Below are 20,067 nucleotides of genomic sequence, written 5' to 3'. Positions count from 1 at the left end.
TCACATCGAAAGTTCCTCGAGTCAGATAAAGCGGTCACACAAATTTTGAGCACCAACGGAAAACATTTGGGGGTGCCGGTGTGCCACAAACCAGCATTCGCCGAAACTCGGATTATTGTGAAAAATGTGTTAAAACTCGTTATTTGAGACTAAAATCGAGCACGTTGATTCCTGAAATGAGCTCGGACGCGTGATTGAAAAACAGGGAGAAAAAGAAACAGGTTCCGGTACGATCTTCCGAACGGCTAAAATTGAAGTGTATAATGCACGGTTTTTCGGGATTCCGGGGTCCCAGAATAAAATTCTCCGGAAATCACATAGAAAATTCCTCGGGTCAGATAAAGCGGCCACGCAATGTTTGAGCACCAACGGAAGACATTTGGGAGTGCCGGTGTGCCACAAACCATCATTCGCCGAAACTCGGATTATCGTGAAAAATGTGTTAAAGCTCTTTATTTGAGGCTCAAATCGAACAGGTTGATTCCTGAAATCGGACAGGTTGATTCCTGAAATTAGCTCGGACGCGTGATTGAAAAACTGGTAGAAAAAGAAACAGGTTTCGGTACGACCTTCCGAACGGATCAAAATTGAAGTGTAATACACGGCTTTTCGGGATTCCGGGGTACAGGAACAAAATTCTCCGGAAATCACATAGAAAGTTCCTCGGGTCAGATAAAGCGGCCACGCAAAGTTTGAGCACCAACGGAAGACATTTGGGGGTGCCGGTGTGCCACAAACTAGCATTCGCCGAAACTCGGATTATAGTGAAAAATGTGTTGAAGCTCGTTATTTGAGGCTCAAATCGAACAGGTTGATTCCTGAAATCGAACAGGTTGATTCCTGAAATGAGCTCGGACGCGTGATTGAAAAACATGGAGAAAAAGAAACTGGTTCCGGTACGACCTTCCGATCGGCTAAAATTGAAGTGTAAATATAATACACGGTTTTTCGGGATTTCAGGGTCCCGGAATAAAATTCTCCGGAAATCACCTAGAAACTTCCTCGGGTCAGATAAAGCGGCCACGCAAAGTTTGAGCACCAATGGAAGACATTTGGTGGTGCCTGTGTGCCACAAACCAGCATTCGCAGAAACTCGGATTATCGTGAAAAATATGTTAAAGCTCGTTATTTGAGACTGAAATCGAGCAGGTTGATTCCTGAAATGAGCTCGGACGCGTGATTGAAAAACAGGGAGAAAAAGAAACAGGTTCCGGTACAACCTTCCGAACGGCTAAAATTGAAGTGTATAATACACGGTTTTTCGGGATTCCGTGGTCCCGGAACAAAATTCTCCGGAAATCACATAGAAAGTTCCTCAGGTCAGATAAAGCGGCCACGCAAAGTTTGAGCACCAACAGAAGACATTTGGGGGTGCCGGTGTGCCTGAAACCAAAGATTCGAAACTCGGATTATCGTAAAAAATGTGTTAAAGCTCGTTATTTGAGGCTGAAATCGAACAAGTTGATTCCTGAAATCGAACAGGTTGATTCCTGAAATGAGCTCGGATGCGTGATTGAAAAACAGGGAGAAAAAGAAACAGGTTCGGTACGACCTTCCGAACGGCTGAAATTGAAGTGTATATAATACACGGTTTTGAAATTCGGGGTCCCTAATAAAATTCTCCGGAAATCACATAGAAAGTTCCTCGGGTCAGATAAAGCGGTCACGCAAAGTTTGAGCACCAACGGAAGACATTTGGGGGTGCCGATGTGCCACAAACCAAAGATTCGCCAAACTCGGATTATCGTGAAAAATGTGTTAAAGCTCGTTATTTGAGGCTGAAATCGAACAGTTGATTTCTGAAATCGAACAGTTGATTCCGAAAATAAGCTCGGACGCGTAATTAAAAAACAGGAGAAAAAGAAACAGTTCCGATTTACCTTCCGAACGGTCAAATTGAAGTGTATAAATATACGGTTTTTCGGGATTCCGAGGTCCCGGAATAAAATTCTCCGGAAATCATATAGAAAGTTCCTCGGGTCGAGATAAAGCGGCCACGCAAAGTTTGAGCACCAACGGAAGACATTTGGGGGTGCCGGTGTGCCACAAACCAAAGATTCGCCAAACTCGGATTATCGTGAAAAATGTGTTAAAGCTCGTTATTTGAGGTGAAATCGAACAGGTTGATTCCTGAAATCGAACAGGTTGATTCCTGAAATAAGCTCGGACGCGTAATTGAAAAACAGGAGAAAAAGAAACAGGTTCCGTGACGACCTTCCGAACGGCCAAATTGAAGTATATAATACACGGTTTTTCGAGATTCTGGGTCCCTGAATAAAATTCTCCGAAAATCACATAGAAAGTTCCTCGGGTCGATAAAGCGGCCACGCAAAGTTTGAGCACCAACGGAAGACATTTGGGGTGCTTGGTGTGCCACAAACCAAAGATTCGCCAAACTCGATTATAGTGAAAAATGTGTTAAAGCTCGTTATTTGAGGTTGAAATCGAACAGGTTGATTCCTGAAATCGAACAGGTTGATTCCTGAAATGAGTTCGGATGCGTGATTGAAAAACATGGAGAAAAAGAAACAGTTCCTGCATGCGACCTTCCGAACGGTCAAATTGAAGTGTATATAAATATATAATACACGGTTTTTCTGGATTCCGGGGTCCCGGAATAAAATTCTCCGAAATCACATAGAAAGTTCCTTGGGTCGAGATAAAGCGGCCACGCAAAGTTTGAGCACCAACGGAAGACATTTGGGGGTGCCGGTGTGCCACAAACCAACATTCGCCGGAACTCGGATTATCGTGAAAAATGTGTTAAAGCTCGCTATTTGAGGCTGAAATCGAACAGGTTGATTCCTGAAATCGAACAGGTTGATTCCTGAAATGAGCTCGGATGCGTGATTGAAAAACATGGAGAAAAAAACAGGTTCCGATTTACCTTCCGAACGGCTGAAATTGAAGTGTATATAAATATATAATACACGGTTTTTCGAAATTCCGGGGTCCCGGAATAAAATTCTTCGGAAATCACATAAAAAGTTCCTCGGGTCAGATAAAGCGGCCACGCAAAGTTTGAGCACCAACGGAAGACATTTGGGGGTGCTTGGTGTGCCAAAACCATCATTCACGGAACTCGGATTATCGTGAAAAATGTGTTAAAGCTCGTTATTTGAGGCTGAAATCGAACAGTTGATTCCTGAAATCGAACAGGTTAATTCTGAAATAAGCTCGGACGAGTGATTGAAAAACAGGAGAAAAAGAAACAGTTCCTGATTTACCTTCCGAACGGCTGAAATTGAAGTGTATATACACGGTTTTTCGAGATTCCGGGGTCCCGGAATAAAATTTTCCGGAAATCACATCGATAGTTCCTCGGGTCAGATAAAGCGGTCACACAGATTTTGAGCACCAACGGAAGACATTTGGGGGTGCCGGTGTGCCACAAACCAGCATTCGCCGAAACTCGGAATATAGTGAAAAATGTGTTAAAGCTCGTTATTTGAGGCTCAAATCGAACAGGTTGATTACTGAAATCGAACAGGTTGATTTCTGAAATGAGCTCGGACGCGTGATTGAAAAACAGGGAGAAAAAGAAACAGGTTCCGGTACGACCTTCCGAACGGCTAAAATCGAAGTGTATATAATACACGGTTTTTCGGGATTTCAGGGTCCCGGAATAAAATTCTCCGGAAATGACATAGAAATTTCCTAGGGTCAGATAAAGCGGCCACGCAAAGTTTGAGCACCATCGGAAGACATTTGGTGGTGCCTGTGTGCCACAAACCAGCATTCGCCGAAACTCGGATTATTGTGAAAAATGTGTTAAAACTCGTTATTTGAGACTAAAATCGAGCACGTTGATTCCTGAAATTAGCTCGGACGCGTGATTGAAAAACAGGGAGAAAAAGAAACAGGTTCCGGTACGATCTTCCGAACGGCTAAAATTGAAGTGTATAATGCACGGTTTTTCGGGATTCCGGGGTCCCGGAATAAAATTCTCCGGAAATCACATAGAAAATTCCTCGGGTCAGATAAAGCGGCCACGCAATGTTTGAGCACCAACGGAAGACATTTGGGAGTGCCGGTGTGCCACAAACCATCATTCGCCGAAACTCGGATTATCGTGAAAAATGTGTTAAAGCTCTTTATTTGAGGCTCAAATCGAACAGGTTGATTCCTGAAATCGGACAGGTTGATTCCTGAAATTAGCTCGCACGCGTGATTGAAAAACTGGTAGAAAAAGAAACAGGTTTCGGTACGACCTTCCGAACGGATCAAAATTGAAGTGTAATACACGGCTTTTCGGGATTCCGGGGTACCGGAACAAAATTCTCCGGAAATCACATAGAAAGTTACTCGGGTCAGATAAAGCTGCCACGCAAAGTTTGAGCAACAACGGAAGACATTTGGGGGTGCCGGTGTGACACAAACCAGCATTCGCCGAAACTCGGATCATAGTGAAAAATGTGTTGAAGCTCGTTATTTGAGGCTCAAATCGAACAGCTTGATTCCTGAAATCGAACAGGTTGATTCCTGAAATGAGTTCGGACGCGTGATTGAAAAACATGGAGAAAAAGAAACTGGTTCCGGTACGACCTTCCGATCGGCTAAAATTGAAGTGTATATATAATACACGGTTTTTTGGGATTTCAGGGTCCCGGAATAAAATTCTCCGGAAATCACCTAGAAAGTTCCTCGGGTCAGATAAAGCGGCCACGCAAAGTTTGAGCACCAACGGAAGACATTTGGTGGTGCCTGTGTGCCACAAACCAGCATTCGCCGAAACTCGGATTATCGTGAAAAATGTGTTAAAGCTCGTTATTTGAGACTGAAATCGAGCAGGTTGATTCCTAAAATCGAACAGGTTGATTCCTGAAATAAGCTCGGACGCGTAATTGAAAAACAGGGAGAAAAAGAAACAGTTCCTGTTTACCTTCCGAACGGCTGAAATTGAAGTGTATAATACACGGTTTTTCGAGATTCTGGGGTCCCGGAATAAAATTCTCCGGAAATCACATAGAAAGTTCCTCGGGTCAGATAAAGAGGCCACACAAAGTTTGAGCACCAACGGAAGACATTTGGGGGTGCCGGTGTGCCACAAACCAGCATTCGCCGAAACTCAGATTATAGTGAAAAATGTGTTAAAGCTCGTTATTTGAGGCTGAAATCGAACAGGTTGATTCCTGAAATCGAACAGGTTGATTCCTGAAATGAGTTCGGATGCGTGATTGAAAAACATGGAGAAAAAGAAACAGGTTCCGGTACGACCTTCCGAACGGCTGAAATTGAAGTGTATATAAATATATAATACACGGTTTTTCGAAATTCCGTGGTCCCGGAATAAAATTCTCCGGAAATCACATAGAAAGTTCCTCGGGTCAGATAAAAAGGCCACGCAAAGTTTGAGCACCAACGGAAGACATTTGGGGGTGCCGGTGTGCCACAAACCTGCATTCGCCGGAACTCGGATTATCGTGAAAAATGTGTTAAAGCTCGTTATTTGAGGCTGAAATCGAACAGGTTGATTCCTGAAATCGAACAGGTTGATTCCTGAAATAAGTTCGGACGCGTGATTGAAAAACAGGGAGAAAAAGAAACAGGTTCCGGTACGACCTTCCGAACGGCTGAAATTGAAGTGTATATACACGGTTTTTCGAGATTCCGAGGTCTCGGAATAAAATTCTCCGGAAATCACATCGAAAGTTCCTCGGGTCAGATAAAGCGGTCATGCAAATTTTGAGCACCAACGAAAGACATTTGGGGGTGCCGGTGTGCCACAAACCAGCATTCGCCGAAACTCGGAATATAGTGAAAAATGTGTTAAAGCTCGTTATTTGAGGCTGAAATTGAACAGGTTGATTCCTGAAATCGAACAGGTTGATTCCTGAAATCGAAACTCGGATTATCGTGAAAAATGTGTTAAAGCTCGTTATTTGAGGCTGAAATCGAACAGGTTGATTCCTGAAATCGAACAGGTTGATTCTGCGCAATGAGCTCGGAAGCGTGATAGAAAAACAGGGAGAAAAAGAAACAGTTTCCGGTCGACCTTCCGAACGGCTGAAATTGAAGTGTATAAATAATACACGCTTTTGAAATTCGGGTCCCTAATAAAATTCTCCTAAATCACATAGAAAGTTTCTCGGGTTAGATAAAGCGGCCATGCAAAGTTTGAGCACCAACGGAAGACATTTGGGGGTGCCGGTGTGCCACAAACCAAAGATTCGCGAAACTCGGATTATCGTGAAAAATGTGTTAAAGCTCGTTATTTGAGGCTGAAATCGAACAGGTTGATTCCTGAAATCGAACAGGTTGATTCCTGAAATCGAAACTCGGATTATCGTGAAAAATGTGTTAAAGCTCGTTATTTGAGGCTGAAATCGAACAGGTTGATTCCTGAAATCGAACAGGTTGATTCCTGCAATGAGCTCGGACGCGTGATTGAAGAACAAGGAGAAAAAGAAACAGGTTCCGGTACGACCTTCCGAACGGCTGAAATTGAAGTGTATAAATAATACACAGTTTTTGAAATTCCGGGGTCCCGGAATAAAATTCTCCGGAAATCACATAGAAAGTTTCTCGGGTTAGATAAAGCGGCCATGCAAAGTTTGAGCACCAACGGAAGACATTTGGGGGTGCCGGTGTGCCACAAACCAAAGATTCGGAAACTCGATTATCGTGAAAAATGTGTTAAAGCTCGTTATTTGAGGCTGAAATCGAATAGGTTGATTCCTGAAATCGAACAGGTTGATTACTGAAATAAGCTCGGACGCGTAATTGAAAAACAGGGAGAGAAAGAAACATGTTCTGGTACGACCTTCCGAACGTCTGAAATTGAAGTGTATAATACACGGTTTTTCGAGATTCCAGGGTCCCGGAATAAAATTTCCCGGAAATCACATAGAAAGTTCCTCGGGTCAGATAAAGAGGCCACGCAAAGTTTGAGCCCCAACGGAAGACATTTGGGGGTGCCGGTGTGCCACAAACCAGCATTCGCCGAAACTCGGATTATCGTGAAAAATGTTTTAAAGGTCGTTATTTGAGGCTGAAATCGAACAGGTTGATTCCTGAAATCGAACAGGTTGTTTCCTGAAATAAGCTCGGACGCATGATTGAAAAACAGGTAGAAAAATAAACAGGTTCCGGTACGACCTTCCAAACAACTGAAATTGAAGTGTATAATACACGGTTTTTGAAATTCCGGTGTCCCGGAATAAAATTCTCCGGAAATCACAAAGAAAGTTCCTCGGGTCAGATAAAGCGGTCACGCAAAGTTTGAGCACCAACGGAAGACATTTGGGGGTGCCGGTGTGCCACAAACCAGCATTCGCCGAAACACGGATTATCGTGAAAAATGTGTTAAAGATCGTTATTTGAGGCTGAAATCGAACACGTTGATTCCTGAAATCGAACAGGTTGATTCGTGAAATAAGCTCGGACGCGTAATTAAAAAACAGGGAGAAAAAGAAACAGGTTTCGGTACGACCTTGCGAACGGCTGAAATTGAAGTGTATAATACACGGTTTTTGGAGATTCCGGGGTCCCGGAATAAAATTTTCCGGAAATTACATAGAAAGTTCCTCGGGTCAGATAAAGAGGCCACGCAAAGTTTGAGCACCAACGGAAGACATTTGGGGGTGCCGGTGTGCCACAAACCAGCATTCGCCGAAACTCGGATTATTGTGAAAAATGTGTTAAAGCTCGTTATTTGAGGCTGAAATCGAACAGGTTGATTCTTGAAATAAGCTCGGACACGTGATTGAAAAACAGGGAGAAAAAGAAACAGGTTCCGGTACGACCTTCCGAACGGCTGAAATTGAAGTGTATAATACACGGTTTTTGAAATTCTGGGGTCCCGGAATAAAATTCTCCGGAAATCACATAGAAAGTTCCTCGGGTCAGATAAAGCGGCCACGCAAAGTTTGAGCACCAACGGAAGACATTTGGGGGTGCCGGTGTGCCACAAACCAGCATTCGCCGAAACTCAAATTATAGTGAAAAATGTGTTAAAGCTCGTTATTTGAGGCTGAAATCGTACAGGTTGATTCCTGAAATCGAACAGGTTGATTCCTGCAATGAGCTCGGACGCGTGATTGAAGAACAAGGAGAAAAAGAAACAGGTTCCTGTACGACCTTCCGAACGGCTGAAATTGAAGTGTATAAATACACGGTTTTTCGGGATTCCGGGGTCCCGGAATAAAATTCTCCGGAAATCACATAGAAAGTTCCTCGGGTCAGATAAAACGGCCACGCAAAGTTTGAGCACCAACGGAAAACATTTGGGGGTGCCGGTGTGCCACAAATCAGAATTCGCCGAAACTCGGATTATCGTGAAAAATGTGTTAAAGCTCGTTATTTGAGGCTGAAATCGAACAGGTTGATTCCTGAAATCGAACAGGTTGATTCCTGAAATGAGCTCGGATGCGTGATTGAAAAACAGGGAGAAAAAGAAACAGGTTCCGGTACGACCTTCCGAACGGCTGAAATTGAAGTGTCGGTTTTTGAAATTCCGGGGTCCCGAAATAAAATTCTCCGGAAATCACATAGAAAGTTCCTCCGGTCAGATAAAGCGGCCACGCAAAGTTTGAGCACCAACGGAAGATATTTGGGGGTGCCGGTGTGCCATAAACCAGCATTCGCCGAAACTCGGATTATCGTGAAAAATGTGTTAAAGCTCGTTATTTGAGGCTGAAATCGAACAGGTTGATTCCTGAAATCGAACAGGTTGATTCCTGAAATAAGCTCGGACGCGTAATTGAAAAACTGGGAGAAAAAGAAACAGGTTCCGGTACGAAATTACCTCACCGCACAACAATACTTTATGCTTATTTAAACCAAACCCTTAAATCTTGTGCCACCCATAAATAAGGGAGGTTATAAAGACTATTTAAAAGAGCACAAATTCTCATTATAGACGGACATTATCCGTCTATAGCTATAGATGGATAGTGTCCCTCAAACAAATGAATAATATCCGTCTATAATGAGACAGACTGTTAAAAGAGAGTATAAGTTAGTGGAATAGTGGGGGATTTCAGACCCCACAACTTTCTGACAATTGACATTTTTTATCATCAAAACCTTGATATGAAAATTTTATGTCTTTAGGACTTCATAATAATGAAACGAACAACAATTATATTAAAATTGAGTCCATAATAAATGAAACGAACAACAATTTTATGTCTTCAGGACTCAAGAGTCTTGATCTAGCAAGAAAAAACAACAATTGCTGAGGTTCTTATTACTCGGCCGTCTGTTTGTTCTCGGATATGTAGTCGTCCTTCTCCCTGACCCGACCCTATAAGAATGGTGTCATCCATTCACACTTACATAATAATCCAACTATCCAAGTCAATGGAAACCTTTTTGTGTCATTGTTATTGACATTGGCCCTATAATCACAGTTACAACTCTATTGTGATCCAAAATTATATGACCCATTTTAGAAATAAATGACTCATTTACCAGATCTACTATAAACCAATAACGTAATTTGGGTCTTGTTTAATTAGAAGAAGTTAGAGATTTTAAGGATCCAATTTCCATTATTTGGATATTAAAATGAGGGTGAAGGAATTTAGAAGAAAAACTCTCACCCACCATTCACCTCCCCTTTTCTTTCCTCCCTTTCCTTTCCCTCTTTCTCCCTTTCTTTCGTTTCCATTCATTTTTGGTATCCAAACAAGGTCTTAATAACATGCTTAAAAGTTGAAACAATCACGACTATCCGATTTTCCCCTGAGACTGATTTGTCGCATTCAAGCACCCTCAAACCTCCTATGATGATTTATCTGACTTGAGACGGCGTCTCTAGGATTTACGGACATTATTATTTCGGGATCATGAAATCTCGAAACCGTGTATTATACACTTTAACTTGGAGGAAAGGGGGGGTAGGGATTTGAAAGGAATAATTTTTCATTGTTTGGATAACAAAATAGGGGTGAAGAGATTTGGAGGGGAGAGATAACGGATCCTTCCATTCCCCTCTTCCAAGCCAAAATGTTTTCTCTCTCCCTTCCCCTTCCCTCTTCTACCGTATTTCTTATCAGCTTGTAAATGTGTATATTAGAGATATATTAGAGATAATTATTCATATTACGCTCCCTCACTCAAATGTCCATTGGCCTTGAAGAGTAGTTAGTGTACATGCTCGAGTGGTTAGTGCACAGACTCACCCGTACCTTAGCTTGATAATACACTAGCATTTCTTAATAGAAATAAACCATTACATTTATTTATTAGGACACGTACTTAGCAAACAAAGGGAAATAATCGTCTTTTCTGGAATTACGTTACATAGAACAATACGTGGTCGTTTCGATTATTTATTTCACAATTCCACACACAAGATATGATATGATATGATATGATTCTCCGATTTTAGTCGGCGGAGGTGGTAAGTTGTGAAAACTTAAGCTTGAGCTCCTCAGGTATATCTTCATAATGCACATCATGATAGAAGTTGTAGGCGTTGACACCAGTGAAGACGCCATCGGCTAAGGTCCTTCTAACGGTACTCCCATCAGTGAGATGATCAACCTGGGTATAAGTAAACGGAACATCACAGGTTCCATAAGTAGCCATACCTCTTCCTGTGACCCTTTTGAAAGGCGGTACCTTAACCGTGTATGTATCTCCAACTTGTTGTGTTTCCGCTATACTCCCTCCAAATTCATGCGAATAATAATTAATTTCGGATTGTTTATACAATCGATTTGAACGAAAATCGTAGCTTTTTTTTAAAACTCGTCAATATTATGAAACTTATAATTTTGCTTAACTTTTTTGAACTTAATTTTGCTGAACTTTTCTGAACTTAATTTTGCTGAACTTAATTTTGCTGAACTTTTCTGAACTTAATTTTGCTGAACTTAACTTAACTTATAGAAGCTGAACTTTTCTGAACTTAACTTAATTTTGCTGAACTTAACTTAAAGGGAGTGACTTTAAGTCCAAAAGAACAGGGCTTTAGTCTTGTAAGTACAAATGAGAAGATACTCGACACGTTTTGTTTTTTTACATCCATCCTAGGAGAGACTAACTGTTCATGTTTTTAAATGGATAACATAAAATTGGCTAGTTACCATTTCAATATTGTTAGAATACAAAACCGATCTTGGAACTCTAACCATCAGCTTAAACTTTTGGTTAAGATGGTTTCTTAACAAATATGCATAGCTGGTTAGTTATAGACTATAGTCGAGATTTGCAAGGCGGCCTAACCAGTATTGCTTGCATGAAGCGATATTCAGCTTTTGTTGACGAACGAGAAATAATGAACTGTTTCTTAGGGCTGAACAACATAGATGAACGAACAACTAGCCTAATCTGCGTCACAATAACTTGGGAGCTGCTAATAATAACTAGCCGTCGAGAAAAGGTATTGCTCGAGGTTTTTCTTCAAACATCAATCTTCATATAAACATTTATAAACTTGATAATACTTTAGCATTTCTTAACGGAAATACACATTTATTCATTAAACACTTACTCGCACAAATAAAGGAAAATAATAATTGCCATTTTTCAAATTACATAGAACAACACATGTCGTTTATTTTGATTATTTATTCAGTATATACCGTGCATTCATTGTACTGGGTCTATACCAGTATTGTAAATATATATTGATACACCATGAATCTTACCTTATTAGTCGGCGGAAGTAGGTTGTGAAGACTTAGGGCTTGCTTGGGATGAGAGTAATCATTAAGGGAGTAATCATCAGTAACCCTCTTGAAAGGCGGTACCTTAACCGTGTATGTATCTCCAACTTGCCGTGTTTCCTCTGAAGTCCCTCCAAATTCATGCTCATAAGATGCCTCTGCTAATTAAGTCCATCCTGAACAAAGTGCAGTTCCATGCTGATGGATCATCCAAAGGTTCAAATTATTAACAAGAAGTACGCAAATTGTCGTGTAAGACTTATTTTTAGATAAGACTAACTCGATTTAACACGGAAGTGGTAATTAAACCCCTTGTGAAATAAAACTCTGCAAATTTCATTTGTAACAATCCCAGACCATTTTTCAAAATTTCACAATAATTTATATCAAGTCATTAACCCGATATCGAAACAAACCCGAAACCTGAGTGACTTTACCCGATCCGAATTAACCCGATAATATGACAGATCCGAGCCGACCTGGTTGACCCGTTTGTCAGGTCTAAGTATGGGAGTGTAAAATAAAATTCTCCTATATTATTAGAAGTATGATGATTTTTGGTATTTTTTATAGAGGGTAAAATCAAACTAAGGCAGTAATTTAAATTGATTAGGCCTGAATATGTTTTCTAGTGGACGTGGTGCATGTGGTCTGAAATTCAAAACTTATCCGAGATCGGCCATCGACTTCGTTGATGCGCTGTCATTTTGAGCTAATTAACGGTGACGGTGAGCATTTGGTTCGGTGAGGGATGACAGTTCAGTGAGGGGTAACAGTACGTCCGGCGGTGTACCATCCGTCCATCCCCATACTGCACACTGAAACTTTAATATAGACAACAGATCGAGTCAGTTTTATGAAATCTATTCCTATACGTCCTTATTGTCAACTGCAAAGTTAAGCGTTTCTGCACATTATTTGTGCACATTAGAGCTATAGTGTTTAAATCTGAAGTTGAGGGTGACGATAGCTGCAAGCAACTAAGAAGGAAGGATTTTGCAAACTGTGTCGATCGAGAAATGCAACTTCAGTTAGCTTATCTACTACTACTTGTAATGACGCCAAGGGCAAAATAGGATTAAAATAGATATTATAAAGACCGTCTCCGAAACACAAGTACGATAAAACTAGGGATGTCAGCGGGGCGAGTACAAGTGGGTACCGCCCCGCACCCGCCCCAATTGGGGTGGGGGTGGGTAGAGCTTTGGCGGGTGGTGGGGCGGGTGCGGGTACGAAAATTATACCCGCCATGGGTCATGGGGCGGGGATGGTTTTTGTATCTTACCCACCTAATACCCACCTACCCGCCAATCATTAAAAAAAACTAGTAGAATTACGATAATTTTATAAATCTTATTTAGTTATAATTAAGATATAATGTTAATAATAACAACTATTTTATAAAGTTTTTTACTAACTTATTTGGTGAAAAATTAAAATTATAAAGATAAATTAAAAAAAAAAATAGAAATTAATAATGATTAAACCAACTTTTACGAAAAAATTTATAGAATAAAATTATGGTGTAACGGGTTAATGGGTAAGCGGAGCGGGTACGGTTTTATATTTCCACCCGTTGGGGCGGGGATGGTTTTGGAAACTTGTACCCGCCACGGGTGGTGGGGCGGGGATGGGTACGAATTTTTCTTGATGGGTACGGGTGCGGGGGAGCCTATATCCACCACCGCCCCGCCCCAATGACATCCCTAGATAAAACGATAATTTATTTTTACAAAACTTAATTTAGATGGACAAGGGCAAAATAGGAATGAAATAAATGTTGGGAGGCGTAACAAGTAAAATGGGAAGCGTGATATAGAAATTTTGCAAAAAAAAAAATCTGCTGCCCAATTTTGGCAAACTACCCTTCAACGCAGACTGAATCTTTAATGTGGACATGACAAACGAGTTAATCGAATCAGGTATGAATCGAGGCAGTTTTGTCAATTCTATTCCCAGTGATCCTTATGATGAAGGCGATATTCAGTGATCTGCACATTATTCGTGCACAACAAAGCAAAGTTAGGCCTCCAAAATTGGCGGTAACAACTAACAACAGTTGTGAGAAACCGAGCAAGAAGAATTATGCAGATGGAATCGATAGCGACCACTGGTAGCTAAGTCTACCATGAAAGAGAAGTAGCGGGTAGTAGATTGGAGGGTTATGCTTGATGAACCCATGCGAAAAGCAGAGAGGAGCGAATATGGCCGCCTACAAAAAAAAAAAAAAAAAAAAATTCACCGCGCTAAAAGCATTGCGCTACAACTAGACCTCACAAGACATGGCCAGCCGAAACCACTAACCCACAAAGACAAGATACCCTGTAGTTTTCATGCAAAAGATAAAAAGAGTAAATCAAATAAAATACATACAACAAGATCAAAGATAAATAATTTAATACAACCTTAGCTTGATAATACATTAGCATTTCTTAATAGAAATATTTCTTAATAGAAATAAACCATTACATTTATTTATTAGGACACGTACTTAGAAAATAAAGGGAAATTAACGTCTTTTTTGGAATTACGTTACATAGAACAACACGTGGTCGTTTCGATTATTTATTTCACAATTCCACACACAACATATGATATGATATGATATGATATGATTCTCCGATTTTAGTGGGCGGAGGTGGTAAGTTGTGAAAACTTAAGCTTGAGCTCCTCAGGTACATCTTCATAATGCACATCATGATAGAAGTTGTAGGCGTTGACACCAGTGAAGACGCCATCGGCTAAGGTTCTTCTAATGGTACTCCCATCAGTGAGATGATCAACCTGAGTATAAGTAAAAGGAACATCACAGGTTCCCTTAGTAGCCATACCTCTTCCTGTGACCCTTTTGAAAGGCGGTACCTTAACCGTGTATGTATCTCCAACTTGTTGTGTTTCCGCTATACTCCCTCCAAATTCATGCGAGTAAGATGCCTCGACTGATACCGTGATTTTGCCTTCAGCAATGAATGGAACCCCTGTTGTGAAGCTGGTTTCTACACCAACTTTTACAGAAACGCTGTTGTTCCAAGTAGAGGTTTTTGTGGTTGAAATTGTGAGGTTCATCGACGCCTCTTGCTCCTCGTTTGTTGGGTTGTCATATGTGTGGGTATCCGAACTGATGGGCGATAGGTTGTAGATCCTGGAATTGTCGAGATCAAAGTCGAGGACCTGGACAGACCGAGAAAACACAGTTTCAACCACTTGGAACTGGGCCTCCTTTATTATGCTTGTTGCTGACGCACTCAATCGATCTTGGTCGACGAGCCAGCCTCTTTTGCAAAACGTGCCACTTTGCAAGTTACGAAGGGCTACTACGTCATCTTTCACCCTAACCACCTCAAAAAGCACTATCGGCTTATCCTCCGGAATAAGTTCCATACTAATTCCGTGAGTACTACTAATTGCGTCTATCCCAGGGACATAGGTCCAACCATAACCCTCAGGGGATCCTTTTTTACGGATTCGAATGTATCCATCTTTATTTATTGAGATCTCGTTTGCCACACTTTCTTTACCGTAGTCATCGGATGTGAAACTCAGTGTGTCATAATCAAAGAATTTGCCATTGTCGGCCTTAAGTGCTATATACTTGGGAAGAAGTGGCATGGTATCCAAATCGACCGCAGTGGAGATGGCTTCAGTCGTAGTAGACGGATCGATACACAAGAACATCTTGCGATCAGAGTCGTCGTTTCGTATGCGTATTACGGTTTCAGACTGGACATGATAAAATGTAGCTTTGTTGTCATCGCTAATTAAGTCTATCTTGAACAAAGTGCAGTTCCATGCTGATGGATCATCCAAAGGTTCACTAGCCTTGGCCACTATCCAGTATCCCTCACTTGAGGACCTTCAAATTATTAACAACTCAGATTATTTCAGTTCTATTCATATTGACAAATTTCAATTCGATTCTGTTCATTTCAGTTCAGTTCAATTCAGCTCAATTTCATAAAATAAATGAAAATTAGGATTTAGAATAACTTTTTGGAAAGTATAACATAAACCCTGAGTCTATTTTTTCTTTTAAAATAAATAAAAATAATGAAAACAAGTAATTTGAGGCCCTATAATTTTATGTGTAATGATAAATACAGAACTTAGGGGTATATTAAATCATTTAATACCTTCTTAATTTAGTAGTAACTTTGAAATTAATGACTATATTAACAGAAAACAATGCAATAAATCACCCCATATCCCCCTAGTATTTAGAGAATAAAAATTCCCAATAGTTTTCCCTGCAAAAAGAATCTGGTTAAATAAGAAAACAAGACCTTATTTTTATTAAATTATTAATCTTTTAATTAAGATATTATCTTTTAATCATTATAATCTTTTAATTAAAAATAATATAAAATTGGTATAAATCAAAAAATTCGTATATGAAAAACCTATAAGTTGATATATTAGTTTCGTATTAAAAAAAAAAAAAAAAAACTTATCACGTACTTAATTCGCATAAAATAATAATGAACTGATATTATTAGTTTCGTGACAAAAAAATTCTTTAAATCAATTTGAGAAAATTTATAAATTGAAATCATTAATTTTGTGGTAAAAATTTCATTAAAACACACATTTTATGACTTTACTCAATTCTTTCAATTAGTTTTACATTTTAATTTTTTATCTTTATTAAAATATGAAAAATTAAAAATGTGTCAATTTTAAATCTATAAAAATTACATTATAAACTAAAGGATCTAGAAATACCGCACATGCATGCACGGGATCTATACTAATACATGTATTAAGAATTTATTTCCTTAAAAATCATTTCCCTAATCTTATAACCCCATGTTCTGAGAACTTACAAGAACCTACTTGGCCCCAATGTTTTCTCTTATACTCCCTCCTATTCATTCATTTTGTCCCTCTTTCCTTATCGAAGCTAGTCGGATTTTTGTCCCTCTTTCCTTTTTTGGTAACTTTTGTGTGGTCCAAATTTAATTACATGTGGGGTAGAGTGGAATAGAGTGTTTTGTGTGGTCCAAAATCATTTTCTTAATTCTTGTGCAAAATAGAAGGGGGACAAAATGAATGAATAGGAGAGAGTACAACCTAATTTGGGATTCTCTTCCCTAATGAATAGCATTGAAAAAGCGAATGGTATTAAAGGATAAGATATATTGTATGATATCATATTATCATGTTAGGAATCCAATTTTTCGAACAACGAAATAAAGGGTGTTTAAATAAAACCATAATCTTATACTCGTATAAATTACTGTACTTCGTAAGGGACTAAGAGAGTGTATAATAAAATTTCCGATATATTAATAAGATCAAATTAAGATAGTAATAATTCAATTTGATTAGCCATTTTTTAGATTATAGGCTATACATGAGATGTAGTATACATTTGATTGTGTACTTTCTGAGTTTATAGTAAAAAATTTAAGTTTTGTTTAAAATATTACTCCCTCCTATTCTAAATAAGTGTCACTATTGAGAGATGACACAAAAATTAAGGTTTGGAATTAAATAAGGTAAAATATTGTGGTGGGGTGAGGAGATTGGAGAGAGGGAAGGTATTGTAGGGTATTATTGTGGAGTAACTGGTAAGGTGATTAAAATAAGTACTGTTGTAGGTAGGGCTGTTAATGAAACGAGACAGTTCGTGTGCAACTCGAGCTCGACTCGGTCAAAGCTCGGCTCGTGCGAGCTCGGCTGGGGATCGGACTCGGCTCGAGAGCTTAACGAGTCAAGCAAAGCTAACGTTGGCTCGGCTCGAAAAGCTCGTGAGCGACTCAAACTTGTGTAATTAGATAAGATATTACTCATATTTTATTAAAATATTTTGTCATGATTATATGTTTGTATTACACATATAAAAAATGTCCCATTGATTTTCCAATATTTGTATATAAAACTTTCGTGTGTTGTTATTGAAAATATCGAGAGAAAAAAACGAAAATTCAACAATTATATACAGACTCGAGTTGAGCTCGAGTTTGGCTCGAACTCGCGTTAAAACTCGCAAACTTGATAACGAGCACAATTTTTTCAAGTTCGGGTAAGCTCGAGATCGTCTTGAGCTCGAGCATTGTTGTCAGAATCGCGATTCGATCCAACGATTCTACGATTTTACGATCCAAAAATGCTTGACCGATCCTGGATCCTACGATTCTATCATAGTTGTAGAATCTTACGATCCTATTAATTTGAAAATTTCTAGAGATGGGATCATAATACGATCCTACGATTTTACGATCCTACGATCCGATTCCATAATAAAAAAAATTAATATATATTTTATATAATGACGCCGTAAAACCCAAATTTCGTGTAAGTTGTTCATACAATGATACTAAAATCATTAATTACCAATATTTTATGAATAAATATTAATAAATAAGTGTTTTGATTTTCAATTATATATTTTTACTAAATAAAAAATTATATTTAGTGAGTTTGTAGAATCTTGCGATTCTACGATCCGATTCTACAGATTCGATCCCACCCTCCCCATCGATCCAAAGTAGAATCTCGATCCTGACAACATTGAGCTCGAGTTTTACTTTATGAGCACAAGTCGAGCAAGGCCAAGCACGAACTCTGCTCGGCTCGTTAACACTCCTAGTTGTAGGGTGAGGTGATTAAAATAAGATAAAGTATGGGTATAGTGAGGTATTGTTGTGAGGTGAGTTGATTAAAATAAGTATAAAACTTTACTAAATAAGGAAAAGAGATAGTATTGTGAATAGATAAATAAGAAAAGGGGGGGAGTTATTTAAAATAGGAGGGAATATGAGTTTTAGTATATAGTTTTTGAGCACGTTCACTTAAACATTAAACTAAAAAAAATATAATATTACTCAAAAATTATACATATAAATTCAAGTATGCTCAGAAAAAATGTATGTATGCTCAATAACTAAAAGGGTAAAATACGATATTAGTAAAACAATATACATATAAATTCAAGTATGCTCAGAACAAAATGCATCTGAAAAATTATACTAAGTATCATGTAACACCATAACTTTTTTTTGGTGGAAAAGAGGGGCTAGGCTCCAATGTAACACGATAACTTACATAGCGGATTGATATTAGACTTTTAAAAGGGCAATATATACTATACATGTTAAGAAATATTATCGATAAAAGTTATTAGCTCAAGCAGTAAGAAAACTCGCTCACAAACCTGACCCAGTATTTGTTGGTACGGCAAGAACGAATGTGAACAAAGCCGTCGTGAGCATACTCGACAGCAAACTTTGCATTTGGACTAACAACTTCGTCAGCAGAGTATTCCAAATAACCCTGTGTTTCAATATCATTGATTATGACACTCAAGTATTTATATGGCGTCTCACCTTGGGTTGCTTTCAGTGCCATTGATGAGAAAAATGCCATTTTTACGACTACTTTCTTTGTGTTCTTTGTTTGTGTGTTTCGGTGTTAAAAACCTCAACATTCATGTCTCCTATTTATAGCCAATAATCATGACCCTTGAGACGGATGTTTCCGTTTTAATATTAAAACGGGTCAAGTATCATCTCATTTTTTTCCTATGTATTCTGCTTTTGTCTTGGGCCCTGTTTGCCGTGTTTGGTAAACAACGGATTATTTTCAACATAAACAGATTGCAACAGCAGCTTATAAATGACAGATTTTAACAGAAGGTTTGATTAGCATATTATAATTAGCAGAATTAATTTAAGTGTTTGGTAACTGACAGATTACGATTAGTAGATTGTTAGTTTTCTTTGTAAAATGTACTTCGTCTGTCCCGGTCATTTGTCGTCCTTTTTCATATTGGGTGTCTCAGTGAGTAGTTATCCTTTCTATTTTAAGAACGAACTTGATGAACAATTTGATCATTCACACTCAATTTGTTCCACTTGTCATTTAGTAATTTGGCCCTTCCTCTTTCCTTGGTCTTTATGCCAAAATCAAAGGACAACAATTGACCGAAACGGAGGGAGTAGTAAAATTTCCTAGTTTAGAATATGTTAACCAATATGGTGGGGTAAGCAGCATATTGTAAAACAACATATTGAACCCAAATATGTTGTTTCAATATGTTGTTTACCAAACACTAAAATTAGCATATGGACTGGTCAAACATGCTAAAACCCTTAAATATGCTAAAAATTGGCCAATATGCCGTTTACCAAACACCGTTTTACTTAATAAGTTTTCAGCTTAGGACGGGCATAAGAAGGATATACCCGTCTTAACTAAGAATTTGTGATGAAAGTGTCTCATTCTACCATATTTATATATACATGGAGGGCAAATTGGAAGGAGTTATGCGGTCCTACACGAATAATATCGCTTGAGTCTAGGTGCTCGATATGCCTTGCTAGAAGTCAATGTCGATTTGGCACTTAAATGGTTTACGTACTTGCTAAATCCCGAACACTTTGCCTCTATTATTCCAATCTTCCCCTTCTTTCCCTCTCAAAACTAAATCAATTCATTAATAGTTCATCAA

The 20,067-nt window shown here is 39.0% G+C and overlaps 1 protein-coding gene across 1 annotated transcript; it reads right to left on the bottom strand.

Annotated features, from left to right (window-relative positions):
- Positions 1–13,963: 13,963 nt before the first annotated feature.
- LOC141596103 (uncharacterized) lies at positions 13,964–19,047 on the bottom strand. Its single transcript, XM_074416133.1, has 2 exons — positions 18,772–19,047; positions 13,964–15,471 (listed from the first exon to the last, which is right to left on the bottom strand). The coding sequence occupies exons 1-2, from the start codon at positions 18,981–18,983 to the stop codon at positions 14,244–14,246; spliced, it is 1,440 nt and encodes a 479-aa protein (XP_074272234.1). The 5' UTR covers positions 18,984–19,047; the 3' UTR covers positions 13,964–14,243.
- Positions 19,048–20,067: the final 1,020 nt, after the last annotated feature.

The sequence above is a fragment of the Silene latifolia genome, chromosome 8 (genome assembly GCF_048544455.1).
Source record: "Silene latifolia isolate original U9 population chromosome 8, ASM4854445v1, whole genome shotgun sequence".
Classification (NCBI taxonomy): domain Eukaryota; kingdom Viridiplantae; phylum Streptophyta; class Magnoliopsida; order Caryophyllales; family Caryophyllaceae; genus Silene; species Silene latifolia.
Note: the sequence above shows the minus strand (reverse complement) of the source record. Positions and strands in the feature narration are given on the sequence as shown.